The sequence below is a fragment of the Pyrus communis genome, chromosome 16 (assembly GCF_041283825.1).
Source record: "Pyrus communis isolate YQ-2024b chromosome 16, ASM4128382v1, whole genome shotgun sequence".
In the NCBI taxonomy this organism is placed as follows: Eukaryota; Viridiplantae; Streptophyta; class Magnoliopsida; order Rosales; family Rosaceae; genus Pyrus; species Pyrus communis.
In genome coordinates this window covers 19,704,286-19,729,272 of record NC_142580.1, presented here as the reverse complement: position 1 = coordinate 19,729,272, position 24,987 = coordinate 19,704,286, and the positions used below count along the sequence as shown (strand labels likewise).

Below are 24,987 nucleotides of genomic sequence, written 5' to 3'. Positions count from 1 at the left end.
TATATATATGGGTAATTGATAATGTCCAACGAACTAAATCTTATTCATGTTCATTCTTCTCCTAATGGAGAAATTCATTATCTTACGATGCTACTTTCCTTGATATTTTTCAAGGAAATTAATCTAAAGTGTTATTTTTTTTTTTCTTGGATCAAATCTAAGGAGGTAAATACTTTAGACGTCTTACTCATCTACTTACATTTCTTGAATTCTTTGAAACCTTTTGCAAAGTATTTGAACTTGTGTTTATTCAAAATAAACTATAGTCCAACCGAGAGTGATCTTCGGTGAATGTCATACAACATGAGTAGTATTATGTTGTGGACAAGTGCCACTAACATCTAAGTGAATTAACCTCAACAACTTTGTGATTCTTTCTTCTTTCCAAAAGAATAAAGATTCGAACATTTCGCCTCTATACAATTTTAACAAGAAGGTATTGGATCCGGATCTAACGATCCAAAGCACCCATCTATGACCAACTCGTAACTTATGTTTTAGAGGTATCACAACTCAGTTGGGATTAGTCACTACCTTGCAACCTTTTGGGTTTTAAGCATCATCGTATTCTAAACAGTTAAACTACCACATCATCTCTACTATAGAGACAACCAATTAAATTACAATAATCTAATTATTGATTAATAAAGAACAATGTTTTGTCAAACAAAACATTTATCCATCTCTACTATAGTGACGGATTTAAGTTCCTTAAAATTGGAATGTAAAGACAATCTTTAGTATTTTCCAATTTCTTTGGTAGTTCATATGAGGAAGTAAGTACAATCCGCTTTCGCAGAGATCTATATTTTATTCACTTTCCGAATGTGAAGTACTTTATCTTCTCTCATTAATCTTCTACTTTTTATTAGCACACTTTTACAATAATTGTAAAACATAGTTACTAATACGGAATCAAGCATTCAAGTAGAAGAACCAACTGTTTTGAACTATTTCAAGAACATATTACAACACCTTCGAAAGGTGTGTTCTTGACACTTGCAAGACATTTCTTGCAAATACCCCTTCCAATGTCCATCCTTTCATAAAGAAAGTTTGTTCCCTTGGAGTTATTTTGCCTTCTTTATTTGACTTCTCCTTTGACTACAATAGTCATGGTCCCTAAACTCCCACTTTCTTTCTTGAAACTTATTTCAATTGTGTTATACACATCAAACAATTTGGAGAGTGTGTGGTTATTGTTCACTATATAGTTTACAATAAACTTAGTGAACCATTAGGATAGGGACACAAAGGTGAAGTCCTTGCCTAATTTCCGTCTCGTTAAGTGGTTTAACACTTCAACACTCAATGATTCAAAATCATCATAAGTCCATGTTGATGGACTATTTTTGTCAACCAACCATTATGTTCTAAACATAATTACAAACTTTCAAGAGTTGTTCAAGGCAACTCTCATTTCTTCATACAACAATTTGTAAGTGAAGAATCATGGCACATAAAGCGTCCATGCCCTTGTGCTTACTTCAAAAGTTCCTTGTTTATGTAACAAAGAAACAAGCACTAAAGTTTGTGTTGATTAAGGGTTGTTCAAAGCAACTCTTATTTCTTCATACAACAATTTGTATTTGAAGAATTATGACATTAAAAGTGTTGTCCTTCTCATGTTAGACTTATCTAACATATTCTTCCAATGATACATTATCAATAGGAAGATTGTGAGGATGAGACTACTTAGTTACATCTACAAGCCATTAAAGACAATCTATGGGATTGTAGAACTAAGTCCGGAAATTAAAGCATTCGGCTTTTCTTTGTCAAGTTTTGGATAGCGTTTGCAAATATATTGGTAAACAAATACATAACGAATATAAATTGATTGATTTTAAGCCATTTGATTCGGGTCTTTAAATCAAATAGCACCACCCACTATTTTTGGCAAATTCCATATCCCTCATCGGAATTCGAGAGTTTTGTTGAACTCTTAGCGGGGTATGGGAGACTCACCATTACCAAGCCCACCTCACGATGATACGATATCGGTTAGCAAAAATAATGATGAGAGAATAACACTTTACTCATTTACAACTCTTGTAATTACCCATCTAGTTTGGCCTCTAGAGAATGTGGCCTCACGATGATACGATATCGGCACCATTGCACTTAGTTAAGTTATTCCCACCATGCTTAGTTCATGAAGGGGTTCAAGAATAGCCTCACAATGAAATGATATCGGCCATCCTCGTTGCCTACACTTACCTCATCATATGTTTATGGACTCCTCCTGAGTGTAAGCATGCACTTTGTACTCCCCCATGATAGGGTGAAGCCGGTGTACAAGTCACAAACGATTGGAGCCCACCATGGTGGAAGGCCTACGAAGAAATGTTCAAAACATCTCTCGTTTATCAACTTAATATTCGTTTGTTGAGGGAGTAGTTTTGGGCTACATCAAAATCATTTTAATCATATTAAAAGAACATGGCCCTATCATAACTATTGGTCCAAGTTAATATGATTTAGTAGCATATAATACTCCCACTGTTTCGTTGAAACAAGCGAGACTATATGGAACTACTAACGAACGCATTGCATCCTCATATGGACTATATAGTCATATTAGGTTTTAGGATGATTATGAACCGTTTGATTTGATCCAACACGAGCCTTGTGTTGGACCTTGGGTTTAAGGTAGATAGTTGTTGATTTTAGTTACGCGTTTAATCCAATTAAACCGTTATTTCCTATTGGGCGTTGGACCCAACTATTCCAATTTGCATACATATAAACAAAGAGGAATACATGAAATAATAAGAAGGGCTTATGCCCTTTTACAACACAAATAATGGGCTTATGCCCTTTACAACAAATTGAAGGACTTATGCCCAATACAACAACTTGAATTAATCAAATTACATTCAAATCTACATTACTTAAAACCCAAGCATTCATAATGTAAATCGGCCAATCACATAGCTCAATTATCGAGGCCTTTGGTTCATAATCACCCTTTTCTTAATTAACTAAATTAACTAAGAAAGCAACTTTAAACAATTGGTCTTTGGATCCATAGAATTGATTTAAATGGAACTAAATATAATGAAAATCAAATTCTCATTAAAGAGACAAAACAATTTTTTGTTCTCATTTTGTTTTGGGCCAAAAACAATGACCACAACAATTTGGGTCACTTTGTTAAAACAAAAACTTTTGGGGTCAAAATGCAAATACACAAAAGTATCAAAACTTTATATAATTGCACAAAAGTCCCTCCAACACCTTTTACCAAAGGTGGCCGGCCGTAGTGTTGAAAAATTGAAAAATCTAAAGTTTTGAAAATGGTTTTTGGTAGGTGAGACAAAGGTGACTTTGATGGTTTGTAAGAAAATGTTTTTTATAAAACTTTAAAATTCTTTTAGTCACATCTCACCAATAACTATCACCCATCATTTGAAAAACAAAACTTTATGAAAAACATAAAACTTTTGAATCAAAACTTCAAAACCTTTTTGTTCTTGGCAAGAACTTCAAGAAATATGAAGAACATACATGAAAACTCATAATAGCTCCATGGATGTTTTCTTTCACCAAAAACTCAAATTTTCACAACTCAAAAGAGGGTTAATATCCTAGGGTACTTAGGGGTTCCAAAAAGCACTTTAAAACCATTTTAACAAGACTAACAAGAACCCAAAAAATCACCCTTTGGATTTGGCCGAAATTCCCAAAACACTTGGCACCAACTTTTAGTTCCAATATTCATGCTTTAATGAAATACATCTACAACATTTGAGATGCTAAATTTTCAAGCAAAATTTATATTCAAAGCAAGAACAAAGCTTGTAACATTTACAACACTTAAATCACAAAATATGAAAAATCACAAAACCCAAAAGGATCCACCATAAACTAGGCCTAGGCTCTGATACCACTTGAAGGATTATTTTGGAAGATGACATGTTCATTTAAGCAACATCATTAGCATGCAATTAACAAATTAAAGGCGGAATCATGCTAGCATGCACTTAAAAACAAAACATTACCCATGAATGTTCAAAGCCTAGTAAAATGGTGAACCAATAATCAACTCAAAACAAAGTGAGTTGAAATATATACCTTTGTAGATTCCTCTTTGTATTTAAACAAAGGCTAATCACCCAAAGAGAGGGCCTTCATTCCTTGCATCTTAGATCTATGGATTTGGATGGATGAAAAAGGTTTCTCCAAAGTTCCCAAAATTGAGAAGCTCTAATGATTCATCACCAAGGCATAATGAAGAAGAAATGAGTGACCTTGGAGGAGTTTGATTGCTAGATGATCCCTCCAAGGTGGCCGAAATTTTAGAGAGAAAGGAGAGCTTGTGTTCTCATCCTTTCCCCAAAAACAACCCTTAATGAATTTTAGGCTATAAAGTCCTTTATATAGTCCCTTCAAATAAGTGACCTAATGGACCAAAAGCCCTATTCTTCTAACATGGCCGGCCTATAGGGTTTATTGGGCTTTCAAGCCCTTTGTTTATTCAAGTTGTCATACAACTTGAGTTAATGGGCTTGACATTCAAATCCCATTGGGCCTTGCGGCCCAAAACTAACCCGAGGTCTTTAACGAACTTATTCGTTTGATTAATTAACATATTAATTAATCCTAGCCTTAGATAAATAATTAAACCATTTAATTATTCTTACTCATCTCCGTTGTTTCTTCAAACTCTACCTTACTCGGTGAACGATCCATTAGGTTCCTTTTAGCGAGGCAGTGGGCGATTAAAACTCTTTCTAATCGATTGTGAATTGAAACTTACTTTCAATTCTCCCGTTAGTGATAATACACTTTTAGGGCTTCCACAAACCATGGTTGACGCCTAGCAGCATGTCATGGTTACCCAAGCTAATCAGAAGAGGTGGAGAACCTATTCAGTTTTAGGATTACAAATGCAATACGGTCTTTCTGTAATACAATACTCTTGACCACATTGTTTGGTTTGATAGTTTATTCATGTCTACTATCCAATGTGAGTCTTGTGCTTATATGATTACCTTGAATGTGATTTGGAACACATTCCTAAATCTCATTCATACTTTGGCCAAAGATTCTTAATCATATCATAGAGTATTCTCCCTCAAACAGTTTGAAGGTTAGAGATCTCTTGTTGCACATTCACTTGCCTCCATGGCTAAGTGGCTTAACCCCAACGATGTCGTGGACACCCTCCTGATGGAGTGACTTTGACATAATCAAAGATTAAGGACCTAACCACAAGACAACTGTGATGCCTCAGGTCAAAAGACTAATTTGCATTATCCCAACCATGAGTTCTCATGTGACATGAATATGAGAACTTTTCGTTGGTCGTGTTCAGTGAACTCATTCTCTATTGAGCACCTACGTACTTGCCTTGATGTCACACACACCAATGACTCGAGACTAGTCACTCTCCCTGAGAGAAGACATAGCACGTACTGATCTTAACGGACTGTCAATGCCCAATTGACAATCCTATGATCAGGAACGTTTAGGATGTGTCAACGAAAGAATGGTCTCATGAATCTAACTTCTTTAGATCGCATTCTTCCAATCACATATTCCTTGGACTTATCGTTTAAGCATATAACATTTATATGAGACGGCTCAAACAATAATCTTTGCCCTTTACATTTAAACTACATTAGTTTAACTTTGTGAAATGTCCGTAAAGTATCATCATATGATTGGTTTTAGGGCACATTTCCAACAAGAGGTGGTACATGTAAGTGAGAATGTCTCTGCAATGTTGCAAAGAAAGCTGCCACCTAAATGCAAAGATCCAGGTAGTTTCACTATCCCTTGTGTAATTGGTAATACAAGATTTGAACATGCTATGCTAGATTTAGGTGCATCAATTAATGTCATGCCATATTCTATTTATGCATCTATGAATCTATGAAAGCTTAAAAATGATGGTGTTATTATTCAATTAGCCGATCGATCTAATGCATACCCAATAGGAGTTTTGGAAGATGTTTTGGTGCAGGTAGACCACTTGATTTTTCCTGCAGATTCCTATGTGCTTGACATGGACGATTCAACCCACTCTCCACCATCGCCACTCTTACTTGGATGACCTTTCATCAGGCATCCCCTTTAGGAATGGGATTTAGGCTTCTAGAACCATATATTTAAGTGTCCCAATAAAATTAGGGATCCTCTTGGTTGCTGGAACATAAGTAATGAAGGATTAGGATTGACTAAGTCAAAATAAGGTAGTTTGACTCATGTTTTCTTTGTTGAGCTCTAAATCTTCTTTGCCTTGAATTAATTCTTCCATCTCTTTAGCATATTCTTAGCCTTTCTTGAACTTCAATTTCATCCATCCACCTTGCTCCAAGCATGTGTTATCCATTCCAAGCCCAAAACTGCTGCATATTGCACTTTCTTGCTACTTTAGCCCTTTGGACCTACAAACACACGAAAATAGCTTAAAATATTAAAATAACTAGGAACTAACAACATAAATGCAAGAAAACAAGCTAACTAAGTCACATAAATATGCTCCTATCACCCTCGTATGCAAAATTTTGCTATGAAGACTATGCAGCAAACTTGATGAGGATGATTAACTCTGATGAGGTTCAATCGTCATCAGAAAACTCTCATGATGATAAGAGAAAGCTCCAATGAAGCAGAAGAACCCTCTCAATGCCCTGTTGAAGTTGAACCCATATGCAAAGACTACGAGGAAGATGTCACATATGGGAGGGCGAGGGATAAATGTTATGGGATAAGTTGCAAGAAGTAAATGAGGCTATTATGATATTAGGGTTGAACTTCATCTTGCCTAATTTTGCTTGACAATGACAGATATGGAAAAAGTAGATTTCTAATTTGGAAATTCTAAACATTGAAGGTTCAAAGATGGAGTTGGGTTTGGAAAGAAGGCCATGAGGCAAAAGAGGAGGTTTCATGATGTAAAATAAAGGACAAAAGCAAAGATAATTTGAAGAACCTCAATTGTGAATGGGCTATTTAAAGGTAAGGTGTCAAGAGATCTCACCATAGAATATGAAAGGTTTTTGTCTCAAGATTTGTATGTCCGAAGAACGAAGCCATTAGAATATGTAAACTCCTTGTAGAATGCGCACAAGTAATTGATATACTCTTCATCATCGCAACTTTTTTGGAATGACAATCGAGATAACACGTCTAAATTTGAAACATCTCATCTACCCTAAAAAATTGGACCGCTATTTGAAGATAGAAGAATAAACAATACGTATTCCAACTTACTGAGAAAGGCATGGTCTTTGGATAACTGTCCATCCTCAAGGGAACAAGTTCCTTTCAAATACATAATTAGGGGCAATTGTGGGACCATAAATTTTCAGGGGTGGAGTCGAAATACGGTTACCTTAAAAGTCCGATCAGGGACTCAACATCTTCGAGCATAGCTAGATTAACAGAGAAATAGGCAAACTCCAAGTAACTTCACTGAGAATGACCATGCTTATTACATGGGGACCTGATCCAACATGGAATCAGCCAGGTTCCCTATATTTCTTGGAGTTCTTACAATCTAGGAATTGGTGTGCGCTGTAAGTAATCATGCTCCTAAGAGGATGCAATATCTACTCCTATATATCCTCTAAGGATTCACTTGGCTTAATACAAGATTCTATCCTAAAAATGTCACTCTCCCAACTGGCATAATTACACCCTTTTACGTTTCATTTCAGGTAACGCAGTCATCGCACTCTAATTCTCTTACCCACTACTCAAGTTTTATACTTGCTTCCTAACTTGACCATTGCGGAGCCTTTGGTCAGTATACCCACCCAACCTTCCCCTACTAGTCTTAAGCTTACTCATGATTGTTTGCTATTTTAAAAGTTACACAGATTTGTGCGTGTTCACAACCAACAACAGTGCACGAATTTGGTTCTAACACTTACCTCAACTGTGTAATATCTTTTGGGACTTGGGTTCTAATCAAGCAATGACATGACTTAGGTTTTGATTGAACCTCATTGTTTATCAATTTGTTAATTAACCAGATCGGGAGTAATCGCTTTCGATAGTGACTACCTAGCTCATCTCACCCCCCGCGAATTGTGTGTCGAAGGCTATTTGGGTGAGTTTATTAGCATCATTACTCTGGATTCGTGAGATGTGTTTTCACATGATGCCAGAGAACGTGTCAGCAAAATAGGTGGTGACCATGTGATAAAGAGCCAACGTGCAACTTATGCAACAAAAAGTGCCCTTGATCTGGTTAATCACAACCTTCAAGTTTCATAACACCAAAATTCTAGTTACTTTTAGGCCATGCACCATTCCAAGACTAATTACCAATGCTTCATACTCGGCCTGGTTATTGGTACAGTCAAAGTCGAATTTAAAAGCGAACAACCAGCGCTATCATTTTGGCAACTGAATAACTATACCAACACCGGTGGACGTTATGGTACTTAACCGATTGAAATACATGGTCCAAAAATTATCTTGCATGTGAAGAAGTTAAGGTTCCACCATAAAACCAATTGGCAATATGGGGAGTAGCCTAACCTCTTATAAGCCTATGCAAGGTCCCTCTTCCCATCAATTGGGACTCATGTGTGGTGGATTTTCGAGCCTAACATGTGGATAACACAACGGGGTGATGTAGAGCACATGTGACCGTTTGGCTTCACACGAGGGACAACCTGCTCTGATACCATGAAGAAGTTGAGGTTTCACCATAAAACTAATTGGCAATATGAGGAGTAGCCCAACCTCTTATAAGCCCATGCAAAGTCTTTCTTCCCATCAATGTGGGACTCATTCTCAACACAACCATGTCGATCTCAATGTCTTCGCCCCAGAACCTATATAGAAAATGATGTTGTGCCAAGAAATCAACCAAAGCCTGCCCCTTTACAGCCTTTTGAGGAACATATTGAATAGTGAATTCAAATGAAGCAATTGCCCATTTTCCAATTCGGCCTTTGACTATAGGCCGAGTGAGCATGTAACAAATAATGTCGATATGGGCGATGACTTGAGTGATTGAGGGTAATGTACAATGTTGTAGCTTAGACGCCACAAAGAACAAGGCCGAGCATAATTTTTCCACGATCGTGCAGTTAATTTCAGCCGAATTGAGATTGCAACTAAAGTAAAACATAGCTTGCTCGCAACTACTTTCGTTATCTTGAGCCAGAAGATAACTAATGGATTTTTTGACAACTAAGAGATAAAGTTTCAAAGGCTTTCCTAGTTGGGGTGGCATCAAAACTGTTGAGACAGTCAATGGATTTTTCATTATACTAATGCTCGACTCGCCATCCAAAAGTGTCGTTGTCTTTGAGCTTGAGCAATGTTGAGAAAGCCTTCATTTCTTCTGGCTGAATTCAAGATGCATTGGTGAAGAAAGTTAATTTTTCCGAGCAAACATTGGAGTTGTTTCTTAGTTACCATTGAGGGAGCATCAATAATTACACGAGGCTTATTCTTATCAACCTCGAGCCCACAACAATGAACTAAGAAACCTAAAAAGTTATTAGTCGAGACCCCAAAAGAAACCTAAAAAGTTGTAGACATGTAAATTTCGGTGAAATAAATACTCACCAACACATTACAATGTCGATGTGCTAAGGCTTACGTAGCATGTTTTGTATCTGACAAATCGTGCAGATAACACATGACCCATCAAAACTAGACAAGTCATCAAAGGAGACACGCATTGATATTTGGTGAAAATTAATTTAAGAAATTATCTTTATTAATTCTTAAATTAATTTTAATTTAAATCAAACATATCCACTTATTTATATTAACAAATGAAATGCCAAATCGGGAAAGATTGGTCAAATTACCAAATTAAGGATGAAATGTAATTCATTTATTTGATGAAAATAAATATCATTTGATTAAATTCAAGATTATTTGATGAAATCAAATCAAGTTTGGGTTCTTTCGTCAATTAATCAAGTCTAAATTAAAGACTAAATCCAACCTCAATCAAGATTTAGAGAGCCCATAAATACGAGGCTCCAAGACCAAGAAAGATCCTCACTCTCAGACGCTCAAACTCCCGAACACTTCATACACACTCAGAAGACTCACAAAGCTCATTGCATTCTTCACCACGCCTCGAGCCAAACTCTTGTAGCGTTCATTGGTTCGAGAACAAGTCACTACGACTCTCGGATCAACCACCCTAAGCATACACTTCGCAACTCCAGAAATCAACTTAGAGGATTAATATTTTGTAATCAAAGATTGTAACCCTAATTCTTCATTAATGCATTATTTTGTACACTTGTTCTTGTTTCGATGTTTGCAGGAATTTCATGTTTACATTTTCCCCTTAGAATTAGTTCCCAACAGTCCCTCATCAGAAGTTACTATTATAATGTGGCCAATGGCAGAATGAAGACTCATATGAATTTTTCTTCCGTTCACTTCCTCGTGGGATGATGCAACTCATATGTTTTTCAATTAAAATAACATATCATTTAGTTTCTATATTATTTTATAAATATTATACTTCTGCACAACATTGATTTAAACTTTTTATGTATTCACAAAATACATTTACAACGATGTTTTCCAATAGACATTGATAATTAGAATATTCAATGCTTATTGCATATGAATCAACAAGTCAAGGTCATGCTAAGTGAATTTCCATATAAATTAAGGACTAGTTAGGTATTATAATACATTTTAAACAAAAATTGTTTTTGTTTTACTATGAGAATAAACAATTGTAAAATAAAGTTGTTAAGTGTTTGTAAAAGTGTTTTAACAAAGGCAGAATGTCTAAGTGTTTGATAAACTTTTATACAAATTATAGTGAATATGTTAAATGACTAAAAACAATACAATATTTAATGTGATATAATCATTGTCAAAGACATAATGTATTGGTAAAGATTGTAATTTTGAAAAATATGTGGGGGGTGTACTTGTGTTGACCCTAAAAAAACTACTAAACCCACGTGGCTCGCATGATGAATAGCTAATAAGTGTCATTCGGTTGAATGCAGGGCGTGCTAACTCGTTGGTTAAGCTCGGTCGGGGAGTGAATGAATGTTGATGTGGCGTTCGGTGCATTGATGACTTCTAAATCTTGCGACTGCAGCTGAGGAATGAACACGTCTTAACCTTCAGGTTCTAGAGCCTAAAGACAAGGCTGGTAGTACTATGAAGTTCAGTAAATAATCGACTTTTAGTGTACCGAATGTTGTAACCTAATAACACCCTATCTCGCCGAAAGGTTAATGAGATTACCTCTTCCAATAATGATTCAAAGATTCCTTGCTGACCAAAACTTAGATAGATAACTAGTCGGTCTCGAAGCAGTGATGTTTATCCAAACTGAAGGTGCTCCTTGATCGCTTGATTCTACAACTCCAGTAGTATTTATCCAAACTGAAAATATCGTTGGTTGCCTTCATATTGCTATTTATCCAAACTGAAGATGTGTTGGTGGAAAAAAGGGTAAAATAAAAATCTCAAGATATCTGAGAAGTTTCCCGTAGAGCGAGAGTTTGCGCAGGCCAGATTTGTGTGTTAATTTGAAGGGTCTTAAATGATGCATTCCTTTCTCTATTTATAGTGATAATTTCCCACATGGCCAAAGTAGAATCCCAGTTGGATTATAACACCTTGATCTCTCCTTTATCCATTATGAATAAATTTTGGCCAATCCTAGCATCTTAGAACTATGAATCTAGCCTTATTATCCTCCATATTCAATCCTTGATTGCCAGTAGATGCTCCTTGATTTGATGCATCATCAACATTTGAAGGCTCCTCATTGTATCAAGACTCAGCCAAAGCTCTATCCAGGTTTACAATGAAATCAACTCCTAGTGGGACTTAGCCAACCTTCTTTGGGCTAGGCTTTATTTGGGAATATCCCAAGGCATTTGGGCTTTTCTTCTGGGTCAAGCCCATGACTGCTCTCAGCTCAAAATTGTTAATTTGGGTCCAAACAACTTGCCATTTGAAAATTTTATTAAATGGGCATTGATTACTATGCTTTGAAACAAAACCCTTCTTCTGTTTTCCTATTCTTTTTTGTTTTTTTGTCATTGACAACAGTTCTTTCTTTTAAAAAACACTTTTTTTTTTCTTTTTTTTATTTATTTTTTTTTTTTTAACCAAACATATTTGATGTTCCAAATTTTTTAATAAGCTGCTTTTTTATAAAGGCATATTTGTCGATTTGCCACTCGAACTTGTATTGAGATGTCAATTCCCCCTGAACTTTAATTTTAGCCGATTACCCCTTGAACTTTTCTAATTAGTCAATTTACCCCTCGAACTTTAATTTTAGCCAATTACCCCTTGAACTTTTATAAATAGTCAATTCCCCTTATGCTATATTTTAAACTTTTTATCCAATTTTCCATTCATTTTGATCATGCGGACAACACATGACAATTGTGTGAGGGTAAAAGCATGAAAAATTGGATGATGATTTTTAAAATCTAACACTAAAGTTAAAGTTCAAGGGGAAATTGACTATTTGTAAAATTTTAGAGGGGTAATGGGTAATGTTAAAGTTCAGAGGAATTGACGAATTACAAAAATTTAAAGAGATAATTAGCCAAAATTAAAGCTCACGAAGAAAATTAGTAACTCTATACAAATTTGATAGCAAACCGACAAATACTTTTATTTTAAAAGCACTACAATCTCAAACTTGCCTATAGGCTGATAAATCAGATCCGTTACGGGTCGAACCACAACCAATAAAAAAGTAGAAATGGAATTGTGAAAGATGATAGGGTTAAATTTGTCTTTGAATGTCAGCGGCTGCTAGGGTTTTGGCATCGTATTGTACATATAGAGCCAAACTCAGAGTAAACTGCCGTCTTGCCCGTGTCGTCTCAAAGCGCCAAAATCTACATCACTGAAACCAGCGTTAGGGTTAGTGTTATCGATTCGCCATGGGAGTGTTCACCTTCGTGTTGAGGACCTCCGGGGGAGAGTGGTGCGCCAAGCAGCAGAATGGAGACCTTGAGGCCTCCGCTCCATCCACATTCGAGCTCCAGAGGAAGCTGGTCCAGTCCGCTCTCTCTTCCGACTCCACCGGCGGTGTCCAGACCTCCTACTCTCCTGTCACTCCCACCTCAGCCGTCTTCCAGGTCTCTCTCTCTCTCTCTCTCCCCCTCCCCCTAAATCTCGTGTTGTATTATTGTTCCTAGCCTCCTATGCCTTTGATTCTAAAGTTCTGTATTTTTCTTACGGTTTTCAGTTGACTTGGAAAATTCAAATCTGGGATTTGATTTGATTTGATTTGTTGTTTATTGTTTCTTGATCTCTCTGATTTTTTTGATCTTTTAATTTGTTATTTTTTTTATCTTTTAATTTGTTATATGTTTTCCCAGAAATGTAATCGATTGTTGCAAAAGTAAAATAATAATAATGATGGAATGAACTGTAGAATTATGATTGCCCAAATCATCTGCGGACGCATTCGTTACTATGCCAAATTATATGACTTGTTTTACATGTAAAATATGCTCCACAACCCTTGTGTTTGGGTTTTTGCTTCAAATTAGTCGGAATTATGTTCGCTCAATTCGTTCATGGATGCATTCGTTACTCTGCCAAACTGTATTTTCTGTTCCACTTCACTTGTGTTAGGGTTTTTGCTTCAAACTACTCTGACTTGTGTTTGCTCAAATCGTCTGTGGTTGCTTTCGTTACTATGCCAAATTGTATGACTTGTTTTACGTGTAAAATATGATCCAATTGTTTGAGGCATCCATAATCATGAGTCGATGCTTGTATGCCTTTTTATTGCCCCTTAAGACCAGTTGTTTTAGACAAATGCTACAGCATCAAAGAACTTTGAAAACCAAGTGTGGGTGTTATAAATTGTTCATGCGTGCTAATCTCTTTTTAAGTTATTGTGTTGTGGTGCTGAATTTGTATGTTGAAACTTATTTGGTTCAGGTGATCGTTGGTGGTGGTGGTGGCGGCGGCGGTGCCTTCATTGGAGGTGGTGGTGGTGCTGTGGCTCCAGGAGGTGGTGCAGCGGCTGCTGCAGAGGCTCCCGCAGCTGAGGAGAAGAAGGAAGAGAAGGAGGAGAGCGATGATGACATGGGATTCTCTCTCTTTGATTAATCTAGTACCGAGTTACATATGTCGTAATCTTGTTCCTTTCTTCAAATTGCATGTGGTGTTGGATGTTTTTGAATTGGTTGGATGAGAGTATATGAGATCTTAAGAAATTTTTGTTAAGACAATTTGATGCACTCTTGAAGTGGTTATGTGGTTATGCTTAAAGTGGTATCCTCTGTTGGTTATGTGGTTATGTTTAAAGTGTTAACCTCTGTTTGGCTTTGTTTCTGCATTTCTCGACCGAGATTTGACATTGAAGCCTAAAACCTTCATTCGTAAGTTACGCTTGCAAAATACTAAATATGTTTGAAATTGCTAAGCATCTCCAGAGTAGATGTTAAAAAGTCAAAATCAGTAATAACATTAACAGCAAAAAAAGACAATATTAATGTTTTCTAACTAAGATGTCAATTCTTATGTGGCATGACGTTGATTGGCAACAATGCGGTTGCTTTCAAATTTAACAACAATTCCAAATCAATCACAATTTTGAAAATAAATAAAGTAATAAATAATAGTTTAAATTAACATATCGGATTGAAAACAGAACTTTAAATATGATAAAAGTGCTACATAGACTCTTAAATTTAAATTCTATGTTTAAAATTTGATCTCCTTTGAAAATGCTTGGAAGGTATATAATTTGGACAACGAAAATATAAGGCGCTTCCAAAAAGTAGAAAATTGACCATCATGTAATCTAATGGTTCTATGATTTTTTTATTTGGGTAATCATTTACAAATAATTTGAGTAATCTTTTAAAAATAATCTGAGAGAGAGAGAGAGGTTTAAATGCTGGTAACATGGCAAACAGTGGAGTTGTCAAAGGAGCAATTACAAGTGACGGCATTCTCAAATCCTTGAGTTGCGTTTGGATCACTTCATGGAAGTTGGTCGCTGCATGGATCTGCATCTCAACTGAAATCCCAGTCCGTATTCCCCAGTGCCTTTGCTATGTCAGCTAAAGCTTGCACTACAAAAATGATAAAATGGAGCATACACACACACACACACACACACACACACATATATATATATATATACATATAGTCAAAATATACATATTTATGCAACTGGTACTATATATAGATAGATGTTGCACCATAGAAAAAAAAAATTAATATGTAATCAAGAACAGTGAATCATGAATCCAAAGATGACATATTATTTTAAGTTTTTCCATTAAAACGTTTACAAAGTTAAAGGATGAAACAAATTAAGGTGATTAATAAGGAAGAAGTAATTGACATGTAAATATTAAGGTTAAATGTACTACGTACCTGCATCTTGCGGCAATCGAGCAGCTCCGAAAGCAAAGGTTGCAAAGGAAGAACATATTCATCATTATTTTCTTAAGAAACTTTCGCATCTGAAGAAGAAACTCAGATGAGTGTTTTAAAGGCACAGTAAACAGAAAGATGGGAGGGAGTAGACCTGCAAGGACTTGAACAGAAGTCAAGTTCTACTTACCTAACTTGCCCTTGAAAAAAGACAGAAAAAAAAAAAAGAAAAACAAATTAGAGTTAATTACATAGTACACCAAAAATGTTTAATTAGGTCACTTTCAAAAAGGGACTCGACCTTTCAAAATTTTCGCATTACCACCTAAAATATTAAATAGTTAACAATTTAAGTCATTTTAGTTTTCCTCCAGAACAGGAAAAAAAAAAATGTCACTCCAGTGTATTGTTAACGACTTGCCAAACGGAAAATGCAATGTTAAATTGTTCGTAAAGAAAAATAACATGCTTCGTATTGTTGACAGAGGGGGATTACATGGGGAAATATGGAAAAAAACTAAAATTTGAATCCCATATAGAATTATAGCCATCATTTTATGTATATGATAATTATAACAAAAAAATTGATGTAAAATACTAATATACCCTTAATGACTAAAAACTTTGTCATTCCCTCCGATTTTCTCAACAACCAAATAGCAAAAACAACAAAACATTACCCAATAAAGTTTTTACTTACCTGAAAGTTTTGGGACTGAAGAGTTGGGAAACTTGCAATCTACATTTGAAACTGAAATATGCGTTTGACACTGAAAAAGCGCTAACGCCTAACAAGTTTTCGATTTGATGATTTGGGTGTCAGTGTGGGTGGGGGTAGAGAAAATCCATGGGCCAAAACCGCCATTGGAGGTCTGCTTTCTCATCTTCCTTGCGCATGGATGAAGGGTGAGCTGCAGAATGCCTGGCAGGCCATCCGTTGGGCCATCGACTACCACCTCAAAGCTACTGCACACCCAAGCACCATTAATCGATCCGATCAGAGGATCAAAAATAGTTTAAAATGACATGAAAACCGTCTCCAACCGAAAGTTAGAATAAATGCATCATGGGACCCACCAAGCCAAAAAGGAGGAATCAGGCCAACTGGCTGGCTCCTTTGGGCCGGCCAACTGGCTGGCTCCTTTGAGCCGACCAACTAGCCCCGAGCCGACCTCTCTTCCTCTCGCAGGCAACGACTCAAGCTTCTCTCTTCCTCCTCTTCTTCTTCTGATTCATCTTCTTTCTCTCCCATCGAGCTTTACGTTTTGACGATGGGTTTTGAAATCTGAAGCTTCAAAACCATGGAAGACGCTTCAAATTCGAACCCAATCTCTGAAAATAGAGTAAAGTAGTGAGTTCAATTTCTCAATCTGCAATTATGTTGATTGGGTTTCGATATTCGAATTCGGTATGATATTTACTTTCTGTTGCTTTTTGTTTTTTCAGAGAAGCTCCCCAGCTTGCTGCTTTGGAGATGGCCTAAAAGCGTTCAATTTCTCAATATGGAATTTCTTGATTGTTCTGCTTATCATCGGATTTGCCCCGCCAAAAATTCACAGACCTCCATATCAAAAAGCTTTGTAATTTTTGCTTCATTTTTTCATTTTTTAATTGTTTTGTTTTTCTAATTGGACTTACAGAATCTGTGATGGTATTCATTTATGGGATTGTTGGGTTGCTGTGGTTTTTGAGTTATGAGTTGGAGAAGGAAAAAAGGTGACACTCATCCTCCACACAATCCATAGACTAAACTGCAAAACAGAAGGCCACATCACCACCAAGGCATGTTTTCTAATTTCTAATTTTTTTTTTCTTGGAATTTTAAGCTGTTGTATGAGCTGTAGGCTGTAATTCTTGTGAAAGATTGCATCTTTGAGGTGGGTTTTTGGTTTAAGAAATTGGGTTCTCTTTTGATTTCCATATCTTTGGCTCTGTCTGTGTTGTTTATAATATTTGTGCTTTTTTGTTGAGCCATTGATGAATCAGGTAATGATTTGCTGGTTTTGATGGGGAAAAATCTTGATTGAGTAGGAAAGTAATTGAGATATGATCTGTAAGTAGGGTTTGTAACCAAGTTTGGGTTTAAAAAATGAGGTTTTAAATATTAAAGGAATCGTAGGCACGAAGAACGGGCCAAACAAATACAAAAAGAGATGAATAATAGGAATATGCAAAGGAACACTTCGGATTACACTCCAATGAGTAAGGCCTATTTTGATAGGAAAAAGAGGGATATTATGGCCCAACGGGAGTTGTTTATCTCTGACTATAATCCTACAAGGGCGGATGATAATGATGATGATTATAGACTTTAAATTTAAGTTGTTGTAGTTTTTAAATTTAAGTTATAGTTTTTCAATTTAAGTTGTTGTAGTTTTTGAATTAAAATAATAAATTATGGTTGGCCTATAGTCCTTTGGCCCCCTGGGTTGGAGATGGCTTTTTGTCACAGGATTATGTTTGGCCTATGGCTCTCTGGCCCCTCAGTTGGAGATAGTAAGAAATATAGCATGACACTGTTCATTAAAATATTAATTTCTTGGAGGGTCATAGGGTTAAAACAACCCCTCTGGCCCTCCTTTAGTTGGAGATGACCTTACTACTCACCCAAAGCATTCTTCAAATTTCTCTGTTTTTGTAAAATAAATAAATAAAATTCTGACCTATTTTTGTGGTTCTTTTGAAAGGTACGGAGACTATAAGCTAAGTGGCAATTGGAAGAAGGATTGGCGGCTCTAGTTCCATTTGTTTGGATGTGAGTGGTCAGTGAGGAACTAGAGTCTTCAGAGGTATATGTTGGTTAAGAGGGACTGAGATACTTAGGGAGTCGAGGGAAGAGGATGAACTTGCTTGTAGCTAACAAAATTGGATATTTTGGTCGTGGCATAGGATTTAAGGGTATAATAGTATTCTCACATCAACTCTTAGTTATAATTATCAAAAATTTGAAAATGTGGCCATAATTTTATATGGGATCCAAATTTTGGTTACTTTTCCAATTTTTCCTTTCTACTGCTGTTGCCTATTGGCAATTCTAGAACGGCTTAAATTGTCAACTATTAACACCTCTGATATTAATTTAAAAATTAGAAGTTTAGGCCTCCTTTTTAAAATGACCCAAATTGTTTTTTTTCCCACCCCACTCCAATACTCTCTATGCCCTATTCTTGAAACCCGAAATAATCTAAGGCCTCCCACAACAGCTATTTGCCTAGACGATCTCAAAAGTTTCCCTTCTTTTTTAACACCGGTTACGTCCTTCTCTTATTGGAAAAAGGGACCTAAGAATTGCCAACAAGACTTGTGAAAAGTGGGACTCGTTGTAAATTCTTCTCCACCGCATATTTTTTGCATAATTTTCATGTTCGCATCATACAACATTCTGCCAAAAAGATGAGGTGGCAAAGAGCCCATGAAAAGTCTCACTTTAAGATAATCTCCTTAGCATTTCTCAAGAAACTTTATTCAAAAGTGTTGAAAGATAAAAAACGAATAGTCCGCAAAATGAAAAGAAAAAAATCACAATCCGAACGCTGGTAGCATATACGTTCCTGGCCCAGACCGTTTTTCTTATCGATGACTTCGACTATCGATTAAGCAAGTTGTTTCAATTGACTATATAATTGCTTTCAGCAACCAATTTACGACCAGTATTATATGGGATGTGATATCCATACACTCCATTTTACTTCTCACACACCTTTTTAATTTTTGACCGTCGGATCGGATGAATTGAAGAAGATCAATGGACAGAACTTATCAAGGGTGTGTGAGAAGTAAAATAGAGTGTGTGGATAGCACACCCCTATTATATATTCTAATATCTCTCTGAATCACATTCCTCCACTTATAAATTACGTATCTCTTCATCGTATAAATTTCATAATTAAAGTCGTTCAATTTCTTACTCTTCATTTGAAGATAATTTTAAAAAAAATTACTAAAATATAATTTTTTTTAAAAAAAATTATTAAAATCTAAGATTGTTTAATCATTCAAATATGTTACTGTTGTAGGCCTATGTGATTGAACAATCTTAAAGTTTAGAGAGAGAGGGCCGGCGACAATCAGAAAGATGAGATAGTGGTTTAATTGTGACGTGTGTTTGATTCACCCTATTGTGCCTTTATTTATAGTAGTAGGATAGGTAAAAACCTTTCCCTTTAGGGTTACAACATTTAATGGGTAATCAACTCCTAATAGGAATATAAGATACATTCCCATAACTACTAGGATTTACACAATCACATTCCTATTCAAAATATGACTGCAACACTCCCCCTTGAGTGTGTAAATACTCAACAAACCATCCCATCAAATCTTTAGCAGATAAGGTAGAATAATTGATGAAGTCATCGGCACAACGGGTGAACGCGAGTCTCAAATTTAAGAAAGTATGCATTTGTAGTAAAACTCACAAAACCTCGTTATGGTAAAACCCAAGGCATGGGGAAAACCCATAGACTAAGGAGAAAAGTGAGAAGTATGCATAATGTCTAAAACAAACGTCAAACAGGACGAAAGTAGTGAACTCAACGGAGTATAATCATCCCAAGATGGGTGCCTCGTTAAAACATCGTTAGGTAGCAAAAACCCAATGGAAAAAATGCTCCTAATTGTAGTAAAAAGAGTACATTAAGATCATGAGAGTATACTTATAGATTCTCCCCTTGAGTTAGCCATAACTTCTAAATAAGAGAACCACAAGCGATTCAACTCAAATAATTTACGTATACCAATTCCTTGGACGAGCTTCTAAAAAGTAGATTTGGGCAATGACTTGGTGAAGAGATCGGCTAGGTTGTCCTGGGAACGGATTTGCTTGATTTCAATGTTCTGATGCTGCCGCTGGTGGTGTGAGTAAAAGAACTTCGGCGCTATGTGCTTGGTGTTGTCTTCCTTGATATATCCCTTCTTTAACTGCTCAATACATGCTGTATTGTCTCAAAGATCGTCGTAGGAAGGTCAACGATTGATGTAAAACCACTAGTGCTTCGAATATGTTCCATAACTTCTATCAGCCAAAAGCACTTACGCGATCCTTCATGCAAGGTGAGAATCTCAGCATGGTTCAACAAAGTCGCAACTAGTGTTTGCTTGGCAAACCTCTAAGATATAACAGTGTCTCCAACGGTATAGACATAACCCATTTGAGAACGTGCCCTATCTGGGTCAGACAGATATCCAGCATCTGCGTAACCAACAAGACGAGAATCAATCCGATGACCATAAGGGGCAGCAACACTTGAAGATTCGCGAGTATAGAACATGCCCAAATTCGTAGTACCCTTGAGGTAGCGAAAATATCTTTAACACCATTCCAATGCATGCGTGTGGGTGCATTACTGTATCTTGCCAAACGATTAACAGCAAAGGAGATGTCTAGTCTAGTGCATTGAGCCAAGTACAATAAAGCCTCAATTGCACTTAGGTAAGGAACTTCGGGTTCCAAAATATCTTCCTTATCCTCTTTTGGACGAAAAGGATCTTGTTTAGCATCTAGAGTCCAAATGACCATGGGTGTACTTCAAGGCTTCGCTTTATCATCATTAAAACGATGCAACACCTTTTGGATATAGTTCGATTCATGTCCTAGGATTCCATCCGAACAATGCTTGATCTCCAAGCCGAGACAATATGGAGTTTTCCCAAGATCCTAAATCTCAAATTCCGATTTCAAGTGTGCAGCAATTCCCCCAAGCTCTGCAGGAGTCCTAATGAGGTTCATGTCGTTGACATAAACTACAACGATTGCAAATCCAGAATGTGACTTCTTTATAAACATGCATGGGCATAATTCATTGTTCACATAGGCTTGTCAAATATTTACTCGGACGGTTATACAACATCCGCCCAGATTGTTTCAATCCGTAAAGTGACATTCTTAACCTAATTGAGAGAGTGTTCCGTGGTCTAGAACTATTTGAACCAATCAATGGAAGTCATTCTGGAACTTTCATGTATATTCCCATATCTAGATCCCCATAGAGATACGTGGTTACCATGTCCATAAGCTACATATATAGTTTTTCGGAAACCACCAAAATGATAAGGTAGCGGAACGTTATACCGTCCATTGCGGGAGAATACGTCTCCTCATAATCAATCCTCAAGCACTGAGAAAAGCCTTGTGCTACGAGGCGTACTTTATATCGCACTATTTCATTCTTCTCATTACGCTTCCTCACGAAAACCCACTTGTAGCCAATGGGCTTCACACGTGGTGGTGTAGGAACGATATACGCAAACACTTTACATTTTGCGAGCGAATCAAGTTCGACCAGGATTGCTTGTTTCCAGTTTGACCAATCGGTTTTACATCGGCATTCATCAACGGAACGTGGTTCAATGTCATCACTAAGTATGATGTCAGTAGCTACTGAGTACGCAAATGCATCGTCGACGATCATCTCATTCCTATTCCAAACCTAAAATTTAATTTAAAATTTGTTTTTAATATTCTAGGTCATAAAATCAACTTTTTCCAATCTTTGTATTTAAATAATTAATTAAGATTTAGTATTTACATAAATTATTCATTCAATCCCTGCCGAAAACGACCTTACTTGAGCTGCTATACTATGACTACCTTGTACTCTTGCAAGTATTTTTAAGTGTTTTTATCCCTACTTTTGCAGGTGGTAAAATACCTATCAAGAAATTGATTTCTTGATAGGTAGTCGTAGTATAGCAGCTCAAGTAAGGTCGTTTTCTGTAGGGATTGAATGAATAATTTGTATTTAAACTAATTCTTAATTAACTATTTGAAAACAAAGTTTAGAAGAGGTCGATTTAATGACCTAAAATATTAAAAACGAATTTAGTTAAAAACAATTAAATAAATTGACAAAGTAAAGAAAACAAAGGAAAATAGTTTTGAAAACCAAATTGTAAAAGCCTAGGGTTCCGTCATCCCCTTAACAATCCTATGTGGATTTATCAATTACTTATGAACTACCCATGCAACTTTGAAGGTAAGGTTTTCCTAATGCATATTCTACTCGTGGTATTCAAGCTAGAATGTATATCAAACATGCAATCCGTCTGTGGTATTCAGGTCAAATATAAACAAGCATGACTCATTATGCTTTGTGAAAACCCTTTGAAAAACCATGCAACCCTTAAGACGTGGTATTCATCCTAGGTGAAATTACAACCTATCAATCACAAGAAGCAATACTCAATTCCCCGGTGGTATTCCGATCGAATTGCATCCAATTACTTATCTAAACATCATAATGGTAGCTAAGCATTAAAATATAGATACAGTTTAAAGTATAATGATTAATAATTCAAAGCATGCATGCATAATATCATAAGCAATTAAATAAAAACTACATATTCATGCTAAGGCTCAAGGCATCACCCTAGCAAACGAAAATTAGCTACTAGCAACCATAAAACAAAAGGAATTTATTGAAATAGGAAAAGGATAGAAAACACCTTCAAAATACAAAGTGTCAAAGCCTAGCTAAATTCTCCACGTATGCTCCCCCCCAATGTTGCGTCGAGAACCCTAATGGCTAACAAGCCTTATTTATACTACTTTAATTAAAATCCTCCTAGCAAAAAGTCTTAGAATAAAACTAGGAAACACAATTAAATGATCAAACAGAAAATAAAAAGCTTCCTATTTGAACTAGAATTCGGAGTTCTCAGAAAATCACACTTTTGACTAACCAAATCAACTCTGATTTGGTCCCAAAATGTTTCTTTTGAAAGCTGAAGACGTCCTCTACAAATCCTCAGAATGAATCTTCCTCAAAATGTGTCATCTTGACCTCCAAAATACTCCAAACGTCCGGAAACGTCAGTCTGGGAAAGCTGCGCGCTAGGCCTTAATTTCATTGCCACGGTCAAACGGCTTAGTAGAAAAATCTGGAATTTTGATACAATCATCTTGAAAGACACACGAACATCCTCCAATTAGAATCACTCCAAAATTCATCTGTTTGAGTACTTTTTGCTTCAAAGGAAGTCAAATGTCCTACATTGAAAATATATAACAAACTATCATAATTTACCAAAATAACCAATAAATTAATACTAAGATTAGGGCAAAATATATTGTATAATATGGACTCATCATCCAACACTGCGTATTGGACCGAAATCTCACAATTCTCTGGAGGCAGCATGTTTCGTCTGATGCATCGCAATAATCTAGAATAACCTCATGCATTGGAACAAATGAGTGTGCGATGGTCAGATTCAAACTAGGGTCACTAGTTGGTGCCATTTTCCTCTTCCGAGGTTATGAATCCTTTGAACCAAAGGGTCTACCACACTTCAGGGTCGAAGCAGATGATTAGCTAGCCGCCGATGTACCTTGCCGTATGGAAGATGCAGCCTCCCCACCTTCAAGGACGGTCCGGCCTTCCTAAACGGGTTGTTGACGTACACTGGTTACTTCTATCCTTGTAGGTGCATTTACTGTTGGAAATGTGCCCTAAAACCAATCATATGATGATACTTTATGGACATTTCACATGTTAAACTAATCTAGTTTAATGTAAAGGGCAAAGATTATTGTTTGAGCCGTCTCATATAAATGTTATATACTTAAACGATAAGTCCAAGGAATATGTGATTGGAAGAATGCGATCTAAAGAAGTTAGATTCATGAGACCATTCTTTCGTTGACACATCCTAAACGTTCCTGATCATAGGATTGTCAATTGGGCATTGACAGTCCGTTAAGATCAGTACGTGCTATGTCTTCTCTTAGGGAGAGTGACTGGTCTCGAGTCATTGGTGTGTGTGACATCAAGACAAGTACGTAGGTGCTCAATAGAGAATGAGTTCACTGAACACGATCAACGAAGAGTTCTCATATTCATGTCACATGAGAACTCATGGTTGGGATAATGCAAATTAGTCTTTTGACTTGAGGCATCACAGTTGTCTTGTGGTTAGGTCCTTAATCTTTGATTATGTCAAAGTCACTCCATCAGGACGGTGTCCACGGCATCGTTAGGGTTAAGCCACTTAGCCATGGAGACAAGTGAATGCGCAACAAGGGATCTCTAACCTTCAAACTGTTTGAGGGAGAATACTCTATGATATGATTTAGAATCTCTGGCCAGAGTATGAATGAGATTTAGGAATGTGTTCCAAATCACATTCAAGGTAATCATATAAGCACAAGACTCACATTGGATAGTAGACATGAATAAACTATCAAACCAAACAATGTGGTCAAGAGTATTGTATTAGAGAAAGACCGTATTGCATTTGTAATCCTAAAACTGAATAGGTTCTCCACCTCTTCTGATTAGCTTGGGTAACCATGACATGCTGCTAGGCGTCAACCATGGTTTGTGGAAGCCCTAAAAGTGTATTATCACTAACGGGAGAATTGAAAGTAAGTTTCAATTCACAATCGATTTGAAAGAGTTTGAATCGCCCACTGCCTCGCTAAAAGGAACCTAATGGATCGTACACCGTGTAAGGTAGAGATTGAAGATTCAACGGAGATGAGTAAGAATAATTAAATGGTTTAATTATTTATGGCAATGATTAATTAATATGATTATTAATCAAACGAATAAGTTCGTTAAAAGACCACGGGATAGTTTTGGACCTTAAGGCCCAATGGGCTTCGAACGTCAAGTCCATTGACTTAAGTTGTGTGACAACTTAATGAATAAT

General features: G+C 36.5%; 1 protein-coding gene and 2 long non-coding RNA genes across 3 annotated transcripts; 2 read left to right on the top strand and 1 right to left on the bottom strand.

The window, feature by feature from the left end:
* Positions 1-12,772: 12,772 nt before the first annotated feature.
* Positions 12,773-14,226, top strand: LOC137730770 (large ribosomal subunit protein P3z). The gene is made up of 2 exons (XM_068469728.2): positions 12,773-13,073; positions 13,888-14,226. Exons 1-2 carry the CDS (start codon positions 12,876-12,878, stop codon positions 14,056-14,058), a joined length of 369 nt encoding a protein of 122 aa, XP_068325829.1. The 5' UTR covers positions 12,773-12,875; the 3' UTR covers positions 14,059-14,226.
* A 525-nt stretch (positions 14,227-14,751) lies between these two features.
* On the bottom strand, positions 14,752-15,451 carry LOC148690120 (uncharacterized). Its single transcript, XR_015957576.1, has 2 exons — positions 15,337-15,451; positions 14,752-15,029 (listed from the first exon to the last, which is right to left on the bottom strand). It is a non-coding gene; the product is annotated as an uncharacterized LOC148690120 (long non-coding RNA).
* A 1,073-nt stretch (positions 15,452-16,524) lies between these two features.
* Positions 16,525-17,935, top strand: LOC148690119 (uncharacterized). The gene is made up of 3 exons (XR_015957994.1): positions 16,525-16,687; positions 16,783-17,666; positions 17,711-17,935. It is a non-coding gene; the product is annotated as an uncharacterized LOC148690119 (long non-coding RNA).
* The last annotated feature ends 7,052 nt before the right edge of the window (positions 17,936-24,987 follow it).